The sequence below is a fragment of the Pan paniscus genome, chromosome 16 (assembly GCF_029289425.2).
Source record: "Pan paniscus chromosome 16, NHGRI_mPanPan1-v2.0_pri, whole genome shotgun sequence".
NCBI lineage: Eukaryota > Metazoa > Chordata > Mammalia > Primates > Hominidae > Pan > Pan paniscus.
The window spans coordinates 45,905,795-45,926,815 of NC_073265.2; the positions used below are offsets into that span (position 1 = coordinate 45,905,795).

Genomic DNA, 21,021 nt, shown 5'->3' on the forward strand with positions numbered 1-21,021 from the left:
CTCTTGCTATCTCTGCGATGGAGGTTGGTGACAGAGGTTTTTATCACTCTTTATTGTACTGGCAAGAAACTGGTAGGTGAGAACAAAGTAAGTTATTGAAATAACTTGCATTAAGAGGCCTATGATTTCAATCTTGTTTTGTGCCTTTTACCATATTAGTACTCTCTTTAAGGAACAAAATCGTAATAACTAGTGAACACATTTAGAAAAATAAATCTTAAAAATATTTAGAAAAGCACACAATAAATTTTAAATTATAAAATGCATCACTAAAATGTACACTCAAACTTTGAACTACAAAAGTATACTTTAAGATTAATACTACTAACATATCATTAACACTTTTAGAAAAGAAAAATTTTCTTACCTATAATTCTTATTTACTAAAGATACCTGCTGAAATAGTCATTATTTTAGACATTCAATTACTTTGGTAGAAGACAGGAAATTTGCTAAGCTCAAAGTTCTGAGCTAATGACCCACCATTAGGTAATTATACTTTCCACCTGTGAATGTTACAATACTTCTTAATAGAAAAATATAGTGTAGTACTTATACCAAACACTATTTAAAATTTCAATGCAAAGAGAACAGGACTGACTGGTGATCAATTTCAACATCATTAGTGATCAAGATTGCAAGAAATAACTTTTCCCCTCTATGAAAATCTGCTGAAATAGATCTTTCTGATGTATTTCTACAGGACAAGCTTTTCCCTCTAAAGACTAAAATGACCCTATTTGCATTTTTCTGCAGGTCTTAGGAGCAATCCATACAAAATTTTTGTTTTGTTTTTGCAGACGGAGTTTCGTTCTTGTTGCCCAGGCTGGAGTGCAATGGCATGATCTCGGCTCACTGCAACCTCCACCTCCCAGGTTCAAGCGATTCTCCTGTCTCAGCCTCCCAAGTAGCTGGGATTACAGGCACATGCCACCATGCCTGGCTAATTTTTGTATTTTTAGTAGACACGGGGTTTCATCATATTGGTCAGGCTGGTCTCGAACTCCTGACCTCAGGTGATCCACCTGCCTCGGCCTTCCAAAGTGCTGGGATTACAGGCATGAGCCACCGTACCCAGCCAATCCATACAAAATTTAACATTCTGGCTCACTTATAGTAGTATGTTCCTTTGAGGTTTCATTCACACTATAAACATACCATGGGGTGAGGGGAAGAACTATAAGGGGAAAAATATTCAGATTCATTTCAGCTAGGCCACATTCTTTCTTTCTGATGACATTTAAAAGCCAAAATTTTCAATGCTGATGTTAGAAATGTAATCTTTAAGAATATTTGTAAGCATACTAAAAAAGTTGAAAAGAGGCTGTAAAGCAACCAGTAGTAAAGTCAGCCAGTAATCATGACCTTCCCCTTAGCCCAGGCGTGGTGGCACATGCCTGTAATCCCAATGCTTTGGGAGGCCAAAATGGGAGGATCGCTTGAGACCAGGAGTTTGAGACCAGCCTGGGCAACATAGTGAGACCTCATCTCTATAAAAAAATTTTTAAAAAATTAGCCAGACGTGGTTGTACATACCTGAGTCCCAGCTCAGTCTCAGGAGGCTGAGGCAGGAGAATTGCTTGAGCCCAGGACTTTGAGGCTGCAGTGAGCCATGACTGCACACTGCAATCCAGCCCTCTGGCTTGAGCAAAACAGCAAGACCCTGTCTCAAAAAAACAAACAAAAAACAGCAAAATAAAATAAAAAGACCATTCACTGAGACATTCAGGGACTAAATTTAATATAGTAATCATCAGACTAAGACATAACAGTAAAACATCTACTCTACCATTTCTGATCATTTGTTCTGAGAATTATCAATATATTTATATGTGGAAAGGATGCCTGAGCAAAACATTTACCAGGTTGTACATATTTCAGGGATTGTACTAAGTGTTCCAGTCCAAAGTTAAAAAAGACTGTCTCTCCTCTCAAGGAGTTCACTGTGAACAAAACACAATGAAGCAAATGTTTACATTATGAAAAGGTTTAGAAAAGACATCTTTGTTCAGAGACCTAAGCCACTATGAAAGGGAAAGAGGCAAGGAAGCAGTGAAGATACCACAGTGAACTTGGTTTTGCAAAAAGAGCAAGAATTAGCAAAGCAGAGTAAGGAGATCCAAGGCAGAGAAAAAGCAAAGAAGTATGAAACAGAGAAAGTATGAAAAATCAAAGAAGTATGAAACAAGATGACAATATGAGAATTGGTGGTCTCATATCACTGAAATGTCAGGCACAAAGCAAAGTAGTCCAAGATGAAACTGAAAACATACAAGAGCCTCTTCAGGGAAGGTCTTGATTGCCATGCTAAAGTGTTCATGCTAAGAACTTTAATGCTAATAGGAAAGTATGACCAAATTTGTGCATCAGAAAGACAAAGGTCTGTATTGGTAGAAGACAAGCTGAGAGTCCAGTTAAGAGACAGTTAATGACTTTCTCAATTAAAACAGTAACAGTGTCAGTGGAGAAAAGGTTGGTTTAGGGAGATGAGAACAAGTTAAAACCAAAAGAATGTAAGTATACACTGGATAAAGGTAAATGTGGAGAACAAATATGACCCCCTCAAATGCCTGCCCTGGGTGGTAAGAGATTATTCATGATATGGAATTCAAAGAAGGGAGAAAGCATTCTTTGAGGGAAAAATAAATTCAGTTTTGGACATATTGGATTTGTGGTGCTTACAGAACATTCATATGGAAATATTTACCACTCAGACCTGCCTCTTGTGTATCTCATCCTTATACACAATTCCAACCACAACTTCTATTTATTTATTTATTTTTTTAAACAAGGTCTCACTCTGTTGCCCAAGCTGGAGTGCAGTGGTATGATCACGGCTCACTGTAACCTCCACATCCCAGGCTCCAGTGATCCTCTCATCACCATCTCCTGTGTAACTGGGATTACAGTCACACCACAACACTTGACTAATTTTTATACTTTTTTGTAGAGATGGGGTTTCACCATGTTGCGCAGGCTGGTCTCGAACTCTTGAGCCCAAGTGACCCACCTGTCTTGGCCTCCCAAAGTGCTGGGGTTACAGGTGTGAGCTACCACACCTGGCCACCAACCATCACTTCTCTTCATATAACTTCAAAATCAACATCCAGAGAATGACTCCTCCATTTTTAATACACTTTGTTATTTTTCAAACAGTTGACAATTCAGTTCAGAAACATCACAGTGTATTAGACTTGGGTCCTAAGAGATTATATTATTCAACTACCCCCATCTTGCAGATGAGAAAATCTGAGGCCTAAAAATGCTAAAGTTATAAAGCCATTAAGCAATAGAAGGAGGATTAAATGTGTGGGTTCTACTTCAAATTTCCACTGCACTGCCTCAAGCCAATTCCTCTCCTGTGAACCAGGCTCCCTTATGATCATGCCAGGAAAACTGAAAACTTTAACTGATCTCTCTGCCTCTATATGTTTTCCACTCTAAAACATGCTGAGTATCACTGCTAAATTAATCCTACTAAAAGACCAGTTTATACCATTCTTTGCTCAAATGTTATATTGCCCAAACATCATTAGGGCAGTATTTCTATGAAGTTTGAGCAATACAACATAGGATTGGGACAGTAAACTGGTATGCTAGATTACTGTCCCAATCGTATGATTGTGTCAGTTGCTGCCTACCCTTCTGCAGAAAGAGGGCCTTAACACTGAAGCTTAGTCCTATCCAGTTTCTTGGCAATCACAAACAAGGCAGGATGTACACCTGGAACTACAAGCAGAAGCAGAGAAGCAATAGAGGATACTACTGCGTAGTTTAGTCTCTGAAGACAGACTGACAGAATTTAAATTGAGGCTCTCCACTTAACAGGTATGTGCGACCTTGGGCAAATTATTTAACATATCTGTATCTCAGTTGTCTCATCCATAAAATCAGACAGTAACAGCTCATATCTCACAAATATGTGAGAATTAAATGAGTAAATAAATGCAAAACACTTAGAAAAGTGTCTGCCACACTGTATGTGCTCAGTAAATGTTAGTTATTATTGTCATGGGTATGGGTAGAGTATAGAATCAATCTTCTTGCTCAGAATCTGCTTGAGAGTATACAACAAATTTAGTATACCATCTAAATATCTCTACTCCCATGTTTCCACCTCACCCTCAACCCAACAGACATTAATTTTGATTGCTGGTCTATTCTCCTTAGGACCAGTTCTATTTTTTCTAGTATGAAATGATCTGCTAATCTTAGAACACCAGGGTATGATTTGGCCATCTAAAGCTATTATAACAAAGAGCAGAATAATCATTTTAGATAGACAGAAGAAAGAACTAGGTAAAGACAGAGAGACAAGAAATAAAAAAGACCAAAATATTCATGTGTAAAAATGTGAAGAAAAAAAATAAGACCATCAATGTAGGCAGAAGATTTTAATGACAGTCTAGGACTCTATTTTATTAATTTGGTTTGTTGGTAATATTGAATTACACCCTGGATATTTAATTTATAATCTATAAGCAACAACCCTCAGGAACCAGAGACTGAAAAAAATGGTAGTAACCTCAGAATCACTGGTAGAGATTGGTACAGTTTGTCCTAAATGAAAGACTACACTAAAGTTTCATTTATTTTTCCATCTCACTGGGTCTCAAATTCTCCCTGCTTACCAGATATCAAAGGCAGAAGTCCAAATTGCCAGAAACCACTTGCAATTACATACCAGGAGCAAATATATTAAGTCTATTTTGAAAAGGAAGAACTATTTTACAGTTCCTAAAGATCGGTTTGAGATATTAATGTCTATGGTAGGATGAGAGAATATAGGGGCTAAAATCCCGGTCACATTTCAAAAGTTTAAAGAAGGAAACAAGCCCAAAATGAACTCAATAGATCAGTTTTTTTTTTATCTTGCTAAATTAATGAAATGAAGTCTCCCAACAATTTTGAACACATAAGAGCTATAGAGTTATAATTTAGGATTATGACCAGAGCCAATAATTCTTCCAAGTAAGTTCAAAATTTCACAGGAAAATAGTGGAATGAACCCTTATATATCTTCAATGGTCACAGGTTCAATGACAGTAAGTATCTCTTAACAGAAATAATATTTTAAAATATAAGATTTATAGAAAAAGGCTGCCATTCTGTTCCTAAGAGTTTACTTCCTGCTTACATTTATGAAAGATAATTAATGACTTATTGGTTTGAGAATAGCAGAATAAAGTGCTATTTCACCTTGAGAATAGGTCCAGATTCTCTTCTGATACAGCATTTCACCAAAAAAATCCCATAATGCAATATATACATGATATTAGTGGTTTAATTGATTATGAAATCAGTTGACTATAGTCCCTGTAAAAAATGTGGATTCAGTGTCTACATTTCTAATTCCCTTATTCTGTAATTGCTTTGGTGCTATAAACCATGTTTTATTCATGTTTCCAACACCTGACACAGAATCTTGCACACATAAAAAGTAGGGTATCAATGTTCAGTGACAAAGAATATATGGGAAGGTTATCTATATCATACTGTGAATGAGCCATGTAGTTACTACTGGTGCTAAGTATAAAGCTCATTAAATTAGGGGGATTTAATAAAGTATAATACACACATTAACATCTGTAAAACACATTTTACATATTTCTAACATCTTCAAAACAAAGGTATTTTCAACTCGATTTCACAGAAAAAGAAACTGAAGTAACTGTACCTTAAATAAAGTTAGTGAGGCAGCTGGGTCCTTTAACTCTAATATTTTGACTGTCAATGTCTTTCCCATTGTACTTTGCTTAGAACAAACATGGATGTCACTCAGAGAACTAAATCAACTTTTAAAATCTCTTCAAATTGTGGCTTTTAGGATATTTGATTCAACAATAAAATAGGCAACCAGTTAAGTAGCCTAGTTTAGCAAACTTGAGTTATTATGTATTTACCACAGATTCTTACACTCTCAAGATCTGTTAGAGGAAATTATCATTCTATTCTCAACTTTTTGTCAAGAAAAAGAAACTTACAAAACTCAAACCTTTACTTCTATTTTGTTATAATTCATCCATCCAGGTAGATATACAAGAAAACAGAGGAGGGGAGAAATGGAGGTAAGGGAGAAACAGAAAAGAACAATTTCATGACTGAGTTTGACTTTGCCTGTTTCATGTCTTCACTCAAATGTCATTTCTCAGTGAGGCCTCACTAAATTAAAAATGGGAGCCTTCCAACACCTACCCCATACTCCTTTATCACCCTTCTCTGATTCATATTTCTCCATAGTATTGATCATCATCTAACATATTATATGTTTTATTTATTGTCTTTCACAAATATAATGTAAGTTCCATAAGAGCAGAGATTACAGTCTATATTTCTAGCAACTAGGACAATGCCAGGCACAAAGTAGATGCTCAATAAATATTTGCTGAATAAATACATGATGCCCAAAGACGCAAAGTGTTTTGCCAAAATGTGACAAAAACAGGGCAAGAATCTGAGCCTCTGTAGTTTAATAATTATTTTTCTAAGAATGATGATGGACTCAAACTGAACCAATCACATATTTTATTCAACAGTAACCAAAAAGCACATATGCATGAAATGGCTATCTGACCAGATGAATAAACTAGAATAAAATGATGGTAAGGAGGGATTAGACTCAAACTAAAACTCATTAGCACTAAACTGAAAATTCAACTAATTGCTTACAATAAGCAAACTTTGTACTGACTGCCAAGTGTTTTATTTGAACCTTTTTTTAAAAATGAATTTACTGGGAAAGAACTTTAAGAATTCATACTTTAAGAAAATGAATTTGATACATACTATAAAAAATAAAAGTCTATGTAAGACCACAAAGCAGTACAGTCATTCCCTGGTATTGGTAGGGGATTGGTTACAGAACCTGCCCCCACCCCACAGGTCGCCCCTACCTCCCCAAACCTCCACCAGGAATAACAAAATCCTCAGATGCTCAGATCACTTATACAATGTAAATGCTATGTAAATAGTTGTTATATTGTATTGTTTTTTATTTGTATTTTTTATTGTTATATTGTTATTTGTTATTGTTTTTCCCCCCAAATATTTTCAATCCATGGTTGGCTGAATCTGCAGACACAAAACCCAAGGATATGAAGGATTGACTGTACTCCTACATTACTATATTAACAATGTGGTTTATCCTGCTTTTGACCTATGACCAAGGTAAGGTGAATATCTGTAAATGAACTAATGTTAAAAATGGAAAAAATTATTGTTTCTGGATAAACTTTTAAAAACTGGGTAGAGAGAGGAGATAACAAAAATTCCTAGAGACAAATAAGAAAAAAAAAAAAACTAGTATATCACTAAGTCCACTACTAAGAAACAAACTACTTGCGGAGATTTTGGAAAACCTTTCACTTAAAATATAAATTAGTTTGGAAATTCAGAACTATTAGATTCAACTCTTTTGATAATTAATTGCAAGAAACACGTCATATAATATGTGGTCATCTAAACCGGCTTTAACTGGTCATCTAAACTGGCCTGCCTATCCTTATGGCTATTAAGATCACAAAAGGCATTTTGCTAGTCTTTAAAATTTAAGAAATTAGTATAGTAACCTTTTCATTGTGCTGCAAGAAAAAAATGCAAGGTATACTAACTAGATATAGCAGTGTCTGCAGCCAAGTAACAAGGCTTCCATATAACAATGAGAGCAATGTTCCTATTTATAAGATAAAATCTACACCCTTTATTCATTAGCAAATAATTCCTGAGGCACTTAAACAATATAATTTTTATTAAAAGGATAATAGTATAAAAAGTGTTTAGATCTATATTCAATGTAACTAAAATAAACACATGACAAATTTAAAATATATAAAGGAAAGAAATACATGCATTACTGGTCACCATATGTATGTTTTTTAACATGTTACCTTTACCCAAAGGAGCTACATTAATGGCTAAGTAGACATTACATCTTAGACGCACAAATACGTAACTTTAAAACTGGCTCTTAAGGTCTGCAAGTAGTATTGCCAATTCTTTACACCTAAGAACTCACAATTAAGGTAATATTAATAATAATCCCAATAGGACAGAGTATCTAATAATGTTTAATGGGCTTAGTAACAGCCAAATTTAAAATCTACAAATAGGCAGCTACACAAAATCTGTAGAGAATTCTAAGAAATCTCTTGGAGTTCTTAAAACAAACACTAAACAAATTTTAAATAATATAAAAATAGACATCATAAAATAGACATTAATAAATTTTGAGAACATAAAACCAAGCTATTAAATTAATTTTTAAAAAACCAAAATGCAAGAATCGGTATTGTTAGAAAATTACAGAATTAATACTGGTTAATAGATTTTATATGTCAGTAAAAATAACTGCAATTTTGGAACTTAATTGTGGAGACCTGTTGTTCCAAGGATATGAAAGTAGCCATGGTTTCCTAACAACTAGAGTTTTTATATTCCTTGGACTGCATTCATGCTAGAGAAAGATTTAAAGGCAGCAGCCAAAATGACTAAACTTCAACTTGGATGCTGAAGCAGTGGTTTGATGGGCTTTTCTTGGTCATAACTGACTCATAAGCTTAAGATCATAAGCCAAAGCCCCCAGTGGGAAGTATGCTCAATTTGGTGGGCCTTAAAGCCATCTCTGGCCAAACAACATCAGCCTTATGGGAGGCCAGCCATGTAGAAAGGGAGTCTCCCCAAGATCTGATTTCTTGAGGCCACAACCTAAGAGCAGGTCCCACAGTCAAATTATTCACATTCCTTGGAAAGAGAGAACAGGCATCAGTTGTGTCCATCGAAGGGGGACACGTCCAGGTATACCCTGGATATTTTTTGAAATCTCTGGGCTGCTTCTGCATCTGAAAAATAAGAAAAATAGCACAATGACAGACAACGAATGAGGAAAAAGACAATTATCTGGCCTAAAACTTAAGACGTATAAGAAATTAAGAAAGCAGACAGACAAAAGACAAACAGCCATATAATTTGGAATCTATTATTCTGAAGGCAAGTACAGCAGAGAAAAACAAAAATTATTATAAGCAAAGAAAAGACCATAGCAACAAATGTTATTTTTAGACAGCGCAAACTGGAGAAAAAAAATATGTTAAGATATGTCAACCTGACACAAAGATAAGGTGGAATAAGAATCTAGTCCCATTTGAAAGCTGAAAAGAGCTGAATAATGAGAGCTAGTGTCATGAACTTGGCTGCTCAACTGCCTTTGTGTAAGAAAACATCTCAGAACTTTGAACTTAGGAAATTCCAACTTGTCTTGCACCAGGTCACGAGCTCCATAGAGCAGGAACCTATTTCAACAAGCAGCTTTAAAAAAAAAAAAAAACAACAAAATACTTTAATACTTTTCATTCGTATTAATGATACATTTAAAAATGCAATAGTGCTAAAATCCATCAAAGTAAAATGCACTGAATAAAAATTAAACTTACTCAGAAAGGTGCTCAGAAGTTGGGATACAAACAGAAACTGAAATTAGAAGAAAAGTTTTACATTTACAACAGCATATGAAATATGATGAGTGAGAATAATGATTTAGTAAAGAGACCATATTGTGGATGACCAAAAATACTGGAATAAAAGTCAAAAATCTAAAGTAGCACAGTTACATATACGTACCTTTCTGCATTACAACTTGGCAAGTATGAGTTTTATGTTGACTTAAGTGTGTAGCCATATTATCTAAGCCAGAAACATCACTTAGGAAATCACAATTAAGGCACACTAGAGTAATGCCCCTAAAAAAAAAAGCATTAAAAAAAGATTTTTATCTTTTATGAAAATCCACTTATAAGTTTGATGATTATTTTTCCATAATTTGCTTTTTGTGCCATACATAACTATAACTTCCCATTTTTGTTATATAAATTTGACATAAACTGAAATTATTCTCTGGTAAATGACATAGCCATGTCCAAATTATGCTACCATTTATTTACAGAAAGTATTTATTTTATACTTTTACCTGTCATACCAATTGTTAAAAGTTAGGAGTCAGAAGACCTAGAGTCAGTCTTGGCTCCACAACCAACTTGTGTAACTTAGGCAAGTCATATTCTATTTGTCCTCCCACGCATCTGCAAAGTGAACATAGCGTATTCATTCACTTGATATTTACTGGAGCTATTTTTATATATACTGTACTACTAGGTATTGTGAATATAATGGTGAACAAAAAATAGTACTGTCTATGCTCGAATGGAGCTTACTTAGAATCTGGTGTTTTATTCAGTTGGAGATAAAATCAGAAGAAAAATGGGAAGGCTTTAAAAACAGATCACGTTTTAGCCACCATTGATTGTACATTATGTGTCAAGAGTTTTCCCATTTATTATTTCATCTGATTCTCACTACAACCATCAAGGTTGGTATTATTCTTACTTAACACTGAACTAGCTAAAGTAGTTAATAAAATACTAAAATCTGCAAACTTGAGTTCCTCATCATCTCAGCACTGTGAACTAGGGAGTCTCACTCTGTCACCCAGGCGGGAGTGCAGTGGCGTGATCTCAGCTCACTGCAACCTCCACCTCCTGGGTTCAAGCGATTCTCCTGCCTCAGGCCCCTGAGTAGCTGGGACTACAGGCTCATGCTACCACACCTGGCTAATTTTTGTATTTTTAGTAGAGACGGGGTTTCACCATGTTGGTCAGGCTGGTCTTGAACTCCTGACCTTGTGATCAGCCCACCTCGGCCTCCCAGTGCTGGGATTACAGGCGTGAGCCACTGCACCCGGCCTGAGTGCTGTAGTTCTTAAATGAAATGTGTAATTATTATAAATGTTTAAAGAGGTTAGGAAACAATTCCCTAGTTATCAATACTTTATTTTTGAGTACAGGAAGAGTTTTTGTCCTCACTGGATCTAATTGTTTAGCATTTGCTATTTGAAGTATTTGAATACACTTGACATAAAGTACATTAAGATTCTAACTTAAAATGCTTTTAGACTTGTGTGATTTTTAGCTGAAAGGTGTTTTAAAATATTAAGCCTGTAAAAATACTAAAATGCTTCAGATAACTTAGCCACTATATATTTAATTTCTTATAAGAGTTACGCACTTGGGAGTTTGTTACACCAAGCATTTGAAGTGCTATTTAAAAGAAAATCAATTATGTTAAATGTACAAATGATGTTAAGTTGCCTAAAGTAATTTGAATTGTAAACAGAACTCTTGAAAAAAATTTAGTCTATTGAACTAGAATGCCCCGTGCCTCTTCTACCAGTAGAAACAATACCCATCCTTTAAAGCCAAGTAGGCCTAATACCTATCCAGATCACTACAAGAACTGTAATATTTTTCCTCTCTGAAATAAGTCTCATTGCACTTATTAAAACTCATAGTTATTTATGTTCACACCTTAACTCCCACCCAATAAACTGTACTGTACATTCCCTGAAGGCTGGTTCCAACACTGCTTCATCACTGTCATCTTTACAGGACCTGCTACTTTATGTGCAAGACAGATACGTAATAAATAGTTACGGAATGAATAGTCTATTTCAATAAGAATAATTACATTAATCATTGTCATATAGAATTATAAATATGCTAAGCTCTATTCACAGAAATTGAACAATTTTCAATTTGAGACTAGCCAGGTTTAGTGAAAAAACATCCCAGATCTTTAAAACCACATAGTTCATTGAGAAACTAAACACACAACTGAGCTTGACAACAATGAGGTAAAAATTGAATTAAACTCTCATTCTTAGAATGCAATAAAACCATATTCACTCTTGTAACTGTTTTTAGTAAAGGTAACATCTAATGTAGCTTAATTATTTCCCTAGATTCAGTAAATATTTTAAAAGTAGTACTAACATTTTAAAAATTGAATGATATTTTCTCTCCCAGTGAGCTACTAGTCTAACATCACAGATGGGACCTATTTTCCACGTACATCATTTTCAATATATACATTAATTTATTCAACAAATATTTACTAAGTGCCTACTATGTGCCAGGCACAGACAAAAAAACCAAACCACACACAATATAGTGAGAGAACATAGGCAATAAGCAAGTAAAATAAAAGTATGTTAGATGATCTAGAGAAAAGTAAAACATAAACAGGAGATAGGGAATGCTGGGATAAAGCAAAGGGAAGAGGATACAGTTTTAAATTTTGTAGTCAAGGAAAGACTCACTCAATCAAAGTAGAGGCCTAAAGGAGACAAAAGAGCTAACCATACAATATCTGGGGGAAAGCAAACTAGGCATAGGAAATAATAAATGCAAAGGTCTTGAGACATACCATCCCCTCTTCTACATTTTCCACTAATCAAAAGCATCAAAATAAGTATTGGCTAAACTTATCTCTACAGATCAGCTTGGTGGAACAAAGACACTGACATTTCAAGGAGCAATGGCAACATAAAATAAACAAAGAAAGTTCAAGAAATCAGAAGAATATGAAACAATAGCGCTCAGTGGATTCTAAGTGTGTGGTATAACCAAAGATAACTATCAATGCCTTTAGAAAATTTTATCAACAGTTCTTTCTGTATAGTAAAATTGTATAATTCTCTTTATTTTCAAAAGAAAATATTAGAATTATAAAAATCATATACTGATTTCAAGAATTCCAATGGTTAAAGGAAATTTACTTCAAAACTAAAAAAGTGTTCATTCCTTTACGAGATAGCTTAGCTATCTTTTTAATGTTCAAATATTGTTGGCGAGCCTTATTTTTGTTCTCATTTTACAATGCAAACGCATCAAGGTTTCCTCTGGACACCACCTTTCCACTGAAATAAATTCAGCAAGAGAACAATGGCTAATCATACTTCTGGTCTAAGAATACAATGAACACAACTCTCTAATGTCCAGTAGCAATCATTTATATTTTCAAATTAGGTACCCTAATATCAGGTTTAAAAAAAGTTATAGCAAACCACAATGAGATACCACTTTATACACATTAGGGTGACTATAATCAAAAAGAGATAATAAAAAGTGTTGGCAAATATGTGGAGAAATTGGAACCCTCAAACACTGCTGGTGGGAATGTAAAATAGTGGAGCTACTTTGGAAAACAGTCTGGTGCCTCCTCAAAGGCTCAGCATGGAGTTATCAAACAGACCAGCAATTCCAATCATAAGTATATACTAAAGAGAAATAAAAATACATGTCCATACAAAAACATGCACACACATGTTCACAGTAGTATTATTCATAAGGGCCTCAAAATGAAAACAATCTAAATAAATAAACTATGATGTATCTTTACAATGGGTTATGCAGCAATTTTTAACAATGAAATATTGATACATGCTACAACATAGATGAATTTTGAAAACATTATGCTAAATGAAAGAAGCCACAGAGGACCACATCATGTATCATTTTTTATATGAAATGTCCAGAATGGGCAAATATTACACAGACAGAAAGTAGACTAGTTGTTGTTCAGGGATGGGGAGAGCTGGAGAGAAATGGGAATGACCAGTAATGGGTACAGGGTTTCTTTCTGGAGTGATAAAAATGTACCAAAACTAACTGGTGATTGCTGCACAACTCTGTGAATATCCTAAAACCTATAAACACATAAATTGTATGGTATGCTAATTCTACCTCAATAAAGCTGTTGTGTTAAAAAAAATTTAAGTCATTACAATTTTTCAATAGAAAGAGTAAAAAAAAGATCAACTAGTTACCTGAGATTTTCTGAATGCTTCTTAAAAATACAAAACCTTTTGCTTGGACGGTTACTATGAAAGCTGGAGAAACAAAAGAGATAGTAAAAATTTTATTATACAATAAGTCACATTAATTTATAACTATATTTCAAGTCCATACTTAAGTTTCTAGTTTTCAATAAAAGATTATAATGTAAATAATAAAATAATGCCTGTCCCATTTAATTCAATATTTTATCTAATATTCCATTTTACCTATTATAGTCTAATGACACTATTTTCCTAGGCATATTCTTAGATGGTTAGCACTGTACCTTACCATTATATTAAAAAAGGAAATACTGAGAATTAAGAAAATGTAAAGAGCATCAAATTACATATTTTGATTTACTGAGTTGAAAACAATTCTAAATTTTTGTTAATAACACGTGTGCTACAATATGAAGTTATTAATAGTAATTCTTTTTTATTACTCTCCAATTTTAACATGTTTGTGTAGGGGGAGTGGGGTAGGATCCAAATGATCTGGGAAGTAAACAGAACTTGAGCTAAATGCCACTGTTTACCATCTGTAAATTCAAACATTTACAGTGTTCCTTGTAATTACTAGTAGACTTTTTTTCTTCTTAAGAGATGGATCTCACTATGTTGCCCAGTTGGAATCAAACTCCTGGGCTCAAGTGATCTTTCTGCCTCAGTCTCCTGGGTAGCTGAAACTACAGAGGGAGGCCACCGAGCCTGGCTTTCTAGTAGAGTGTTTTTTATTAAAAAAAAAAAAAAAAAAAAAAAGGAACTCATGAGTTAAAACAATGTTTCCTCTAAGCACAGAAAAGAAAACTAACCCAATTTTGTAGCCCATGATAATAGCTTCTATATACCCTTTTTAATTCCAGTAAGGAAAGTTTCCTGTACTAGAAAGCCAGTATTAGACCAAAAGCGTAAATATCACCTAACAGCTTACAGTTGTCCCTCCTCACCACCGTTAACCACATTTCACTTTCTGTGCCTTCTGTTACCCACATACAGCACAATAACATATTTTAAGAGAGACAGACTATATTCATATAATTTTTATTACAGTATATTGTTATTATAATTGTTCTATTGTTGTTAATTATCTTACTGTGTGTAATTTATAAATAAACCTTTATTATACATAGTATGTATAGGAAAAAAAAGTATAGTACACATAGAGCTTAATACTATCCACAATTTCAGGCGTTCACTGGGGGGTCTTGGAATATATACCCCAGCAGATAAGGGGGACTACTGTATTTCAAAATGTAGTCTTCCCCCACCAACAACCCCATCCCCCGTGACAACCCCTCAACCTACAAAGGGCAGAGGAGCTCAGGAATTTGCTTTAACAAGCATTTTCAGTGATTCACACACACGCTAAAGTTTAAGAAACAGCAGCCAACACACCTGGGTCAATGCTTACTCTCAGATACAACGTAATTGTCCCCAGCACCACATGCATGTATAGGAAAAAAAAGGAAAAAAATATATATATATACATATATTCCTACCCATCTATCTGCAGCTTTCCTTCATGCAATCACAGACTCTGTATGTGTCACTAGCTATAATCCCCAGAAAATATCCTCGGATTTCTAATAGTCATTTCTTCAACCTAGGAGTAATTACTATTAGAGTTTACAAATTTAAGATGGTATCACAAAAACAAAGTTTTGTTAGAAGAGTACATTGGGAAGTTGGGAAGCCCTGAAATTATATGCAAAAACTTGTATACACAACTATATTTCCTCAGAGAAATAAGTCCAAGATTTTGTTTGATTACTAAAACATGTGAACCAAAATAAGTTATTTTTAAACGAGATTTAAAAGCTCTTTATTCTTTCTCTTCAAACAAGCAGGCTATTTTTGGTTTATTTATCTATTAAATATAAGAGGAGAGAAAATCTTATAGTATAGGGTCTTTTGATAGCCTCTGCATTTGTCTACAACTTATACCATATCATAATGTTGACCATTTTAAATTTTTAGTTACCTGAATTGTTTTAGAGTTTCTCATCTATTAAAAGGGATTTCTACCACCTGCTTGATTTCTCTGTATTTAATTCCATACTTATAGTTTTGTGTATCACAGGAAGGGAAAAGTGAATTCACAGCTCACACATAAAAAGGAAAAAAAAATACTACCCTTCTTCCTATTAGCTCTCCATAAAGGTAATAGCAATATAGAAATAAATCTAAGAAAGGTTTTTTATTACAATATAGTAAAAATATAATGTTAAAACCTAATTTTTAAAAAAAAGCCCTTACCTGATTAGCTGACAGTATATAATTATCAAAACTCATTAAGCAATTCTCTAAAAACAGGTGAATTTTATTGTGTATAAATTATACCTCTAGAAAACTGAGGTCAAAAACCTCCTCTAATCATATTTTCTTCATAATCTTGATTCCACATAAGTAACAACCTTACTTTCCAAGAAACATAAAAGGAACAATTTCCTTAAAAATTTTAAGACATTAGACTAGAGGCCGATGATACAACAAGAAAGGCAAGCTGCCTGCCCTAGAGTTTATGGTTGCTTGGGGGGAGTGTTTGGGGGAGAAAGGGGATGGCACAGAATGAATGCCCAAAAAATATTTGCTAAATCAATGAATACATATTCATAAATAATTAACACAAGATAAAAGTCAATAGTGACACATACAGAGTTTGTGGTTGCATGAAGGAAAGCTGCAAGACAGATGGGGTAGAAGCCAGCTAACAATTAGGAGTTCACTGCAGTTAGAAGATTCTTACTGCTTCACTTCCAGGCAAAGCAAAGAGTAACTGTGAAGATATAGAAGAATTTTCAAGAGAATAAAAGGAGTTGAAGGAGTTGAAAAGTAGTTAGGAATTTGATATGGAAAGGTGTTATATTTTCCAGAAAATCTGAAGTTCATTCTATCAATGTTAGGAAAGGACTTTAGGCCAAAGAATGACCTGACCAGATTTGCCTACAGCAAAAGAAAGGATGAACTGGAAAAAAGGGGGAAAACTGTAGGCAGAAGACATAATAGTCTAACTAGTCCTATGATTATCATTTAGTGTCAATAAATTTCTGTAAAATTTATAATGAAGTCAAGCAGACCTTTTTAAAATTCAGTACTCTGTCGTACCTACTATGTAAGAAACAAATTTTTATACTAGCTTTCTTTTTCCTTGGAAATTTAAAAAATCATCCCTCAAGGCCTAAGTGAAATTTACAGAAAATCTTCCCTTATTTCTTGTTTAAAGATTTCATCTTTACCTCCTCTGTACTTTCATAGTCATTTGTTTATCACAATAACCTAGGTAAATTTATTTCCCCTTCTAAATTGTGAAAATTACAGTCAAGAACTCCCGCAATCCTAATGATGACAACTTAGAAATTAATAGCTATCATTACTTGAATATCTCTTAAGTGCAAATTGTTATTAAGCACTTTAATACAGTTTTTCTAAAAATCACAATAACTTTCTTTTCAAGAAATGCAATCTGAGAGTCAAATTAAGTAATTTGTTCAAAGTTCCACATGTATAGAGTGAAGGTTGGATTCAAATCCAGACTTGTTTGATTCTTCACCCCCAGTTTGCCATACTTCTTAGCAAATTGTATTAAATACCTTCCTAGTAGGTACATAATAAAATACATGAACCTGGTTGAAATAATAAAACTCTGCTACAAAAAAGAGATACTGCTTATGTATGTTAACTTAATTCTCTTTTATGTAAAGAAAAATGCTTCTTATACATCATTTTGAGGAATAATAGCAACATTATAGAGCAATTTATGTGCATTTTTTTCAGATAATTTCTATTACTACCTAAAAGCTATAAGCCAATAAGGTACAATAATTTAAAGAACTGAACCTAAAAAATGCTGCTTAAAAAAATTAAAAATTACACATTTAATGACGCTTTTCTTTGAAAAGATCTTACTCCAACAATACTCCAACTGCTTCAAGATTTTTGAACACCTTCTTCTGAGATTTTATTTAGGACCTTTTATAATTAAAACAAATAATGACTATCACCTGCAGTTTGTAATGTGCTAGGTGATATGATAAATACAAAGACTCCCTTCTTCTCAAGAAGATAATACAAACACAAATAAATACAATAAAAGGCAAAATAGGGCCAGGCACGGTGGCTCATGCCTGTAACCCAGCACTTTGGGAGGCCGAGGCGGGTGGATCACCTGAGGTCAGGAGTTTGAGACCAGCCTGGACAACATGGTAAAAGCCCATCTCTACTAAAAATACAAAAATTAGCTGGGCATGTTGGCGGCACCTGTAATCACAGCTACTTGGGAGGCTGAGGCAGGAGAATTGCGTGAACCTGGGAGGTGGAGGTTGCAGTGAGCCAAGATCTTGCCACTGCACTCCAGCCTGGGTGACAGGTGACAGAGCAAGACTCTGTCTCAAAAAAAAAAAAAAAAAGGCAAAATAGATGAATAGTACACAATTCAAAGAAAGTAATGGCTGTGGTGATCAGACACTTGAAAAAAGAAGGTAAACTGAGAGGAAGGAACAGGGCATTCTGGGAACTAACAAGGAATACCAAATAGTCACTGTAGAAAACAAACATGGGGCCAGGTGCAGAGGGGGTGCTCAGCTATAATCATTGCACTTTAGGAGGCTAGAGTAGGCAGATCACTTAAGCCCAGGAGCCCATGACCAGCCTGGGCAAAATGGAAAAAAATCCCATCTCTACAAAAAAAAAAAATTATCTGAGCATGGTAGTGCATGCCTGTAAGTCCCAGCTACTCAAGACGCTGAGGTGGGAGGATCACCTGAGCCCAGAAGGTTGAGGCTGTAGTGAACTGTGATGGAGCCACTGCACTCCAGCCTGGGTTGGAGTGAGACCCTTTCTCAAAAAAAAAAAAAAAAAAAAAAAGGAAAAAAGAAAGAAAATTAATATGGAAGAAACTATACTCTGTGGAAGATTAACCAACTTACAGGGATGGATTGGGGCAGGTATGAGACCAAAGGGAAAAAGACCAATTGAGAGGCTACAGAGTTAGTACGGGATAGGAATTAAAGGTTCTCGTGCTTTGGAGAAAATCAGGCTTCTGTATATATAAACCTCAAACTTCTAACAAGAATCAACACTGCAGAGAAGAGTTCGCCATTCAGTGGGATGCGCCTAATGCAATGAGGGAAGCTAGGGTACCACTGAGGTTGAGAAAAAGACAAAAAGACCTACCAAACCCTAAGAGTGGCAATGGAAGCTTTTAGTTCCATATGACACTAAGAGCTGTGTGTGATGACAATGAACAAGAATTTCTTGTATATTGCAAACTAATTAGAAGAGTATATTTTGAATGTTCCCATCACAAAGAAATGATAAATGTAGCTGGGCATGGTGGCACACACCTATATGGCTACTCAGGAGGCTAACACAGGAGGATCACTTCAGCCCAGGAGTTTGAGGTTGCAGTGAGCTTTGACTGCAAGACCTAGCACTCTGGGGTGACAGAGTGAGACCCCATCTCACAAAAAAAGAAAAAGAAGAAGAAATGAAGAAATGATAAAATTGGAAGTGATGGATATCCCTGGGTTTATTACATATTGTATGCTTGTAACAAAATATCACATGTACTCCACAAATATGAAGTAGTCTCTATAAAAATTTTTAAATTAATTAATTTCACATGGCTGTCAGGAACATTAAACAAATTAAGTTTTAAAAAGTGAGTGACAACAATGTCAAATACTCTAAAGAAGTCACAGAGGAGTAAGAATGAAAAATACGGAGTAAATATGGTGATATGTTCATAACAGATAATTTTTAAAAGAGGAATGTTAGTTGGTAGGTGGGGGCAATACTCAAAAGGTAAACAAATGAATCACAATAAAGCTGGTAGCAAACACTTTTTACAAATGTTAATGGTAAAACGGAAGACAAGAAATAAGGAAAACAGGCAGTTGGGACAAACTGTCCTCTTCCAAAAAATTTTTTAAATACCTGAAAATGTTTGTAAGCAGAAGGAACCATATAGAGAGAAAGAGATGAAGATCCAAGTTAACTGAATATGGTCATGGTGAACTGGGGGAGAAAGGACAGTTAATGGGGAAGTGAGACATGTTAGATTTTTAAGATTAATGTCTGATTGAAGGTAACAGGAAAAATACGTGGGGTTGAAAAGAGTTAATTTTAGGAAAAATAAAAAGGATGACCTACAATTGACTAATTAATAGGCCAAGTTAACAACTGAGAAACTAAAATAAAATCTTTAGGGTACTGAAGAAGGATTAAACAAATGTTGCAGGTAAAAATAAAGAGATCTTTTTTAAAAAAATAAGACCTAATCAGAATTAAAGTTTTTGAAATCAGAGTTGACTAAATCAAGGACCATTTGATAGTCTAGAAGTGAGCACAGAGAAAGTTCAAAAGAGAAGAGGTTCAAATCTTACCTTGGCCTTTATGCCAGTGAGCATGACTAAAGATGTAAAGGATTCTAGGACAAAAAGCCACAATCAAAACAGATGATCCTGAGAGTAAGGTTGACTACAAAATTAAGATGGGTGCTACTAGGCTGGAAAAAGGAGTCAAAGCCCTGAACATCATGGGGTAATAGAAATCCAAAAGGAATGAACAGTTTATAGGAAGAGATTTAAATAGTACTGTAGTTTCAAGAAAAAAAAAGACAGTAAATGAACTTAAAAGTTGATGTGAAATGCTGGCACTAAAGAAGCAAGATACCATGAGGTCAGGCCAACCATGAAGACACGGGAAAACCGAGAGAAGTGCTGAAGCCACCAAGAAAGGTAGAAGAATCCTTGAAAGCAGTAGCTGATAATGACCAGCAAGTAACAGAGAAGTCATGTGTAATCTGCAAGAAAGTCACTTATAATACATTAATTCTAATTTTAAACAAAAATTGAATAAACTTACTTTGAATAAGCAAACTCTCAGGTTTATATCTAAACAACTTTTGCCTACTTAAAAAAAATACAAACCCATTCTGAAGGAATAAAGTATTCCCCTAATGAGATCTAAAAATGAAAATAATGCAGACTCTGAAGGCTTTTTCCTAACATAGTGTAAATAGTAAGTACTCAAATAATCTAAGTTGAATGAATTAATGAAAAAGAATTCCAAAAGTGGCATCATGGTGGAATGGTGTCTCATTTTCACTGAATGGATGCAAGTATAGATGGCCTGACAGATGGATAAAAAGACAGTTGGAATACAGAAAGAGAAACAGACTCCACTGAAAATCTTAAAGTCTCTCAAAGTGACTGCTTTAAAGAGGATGACGCCACTCCAGCCTGGGCGACAGAGCGAGACTCCGTCTCAAAACAAAAAAAAAAAAAAAAAAAGGAGGACGACGCTCATGAGATTACAAGTATTTATTTAGTAAATATATTTAAAAATTTAAAATT

At 34.6% G+C, this 21,021-nt stretch overlaps 1 protein-coding gene across 14 annotated transcripts in view; it reads right to left on the reverse strand.

Moving 5' to 3' along the window:
- The window catches only part of ZNF280D (zinc finger protein 280D), a 197,011-nt gene that overhangs the window by 14,605 nt on the left and 161,385 nt on the right, over nucleotides 1-21,021 (reverse strand). For 12 of the 14 annotated variants that reach the window (XM_063596668.1, XM_063596672.1, XM_034938820.3 and 9 more), the window contains 3 exons: nucleotides 13,655-13,717; nucleotides 9,616-9,734; nucleotides 9,429-9,465 (listed from right to left, as the gene is read on the reverse strand). In XM_063596668.1, the coding sequence (XP_063452738.1) occupies nucleotides 9,429-9,465; nucleotides 9,616-9,734; nucleotides 13,655-13,717 (219 nt within the window). Of the gene's footprint in view, nucleotides 1-1,536; nucleotides 8,838-9,428; nucleotides 9,466-9,615; nucleotides 9,735-13,654; nucleotides 13,718-21,021 lie in introns of those variants that run through there. The other 2 variants (XM_055099059.2, XM_063596674.1) reach the window with 2 other exon arrangements.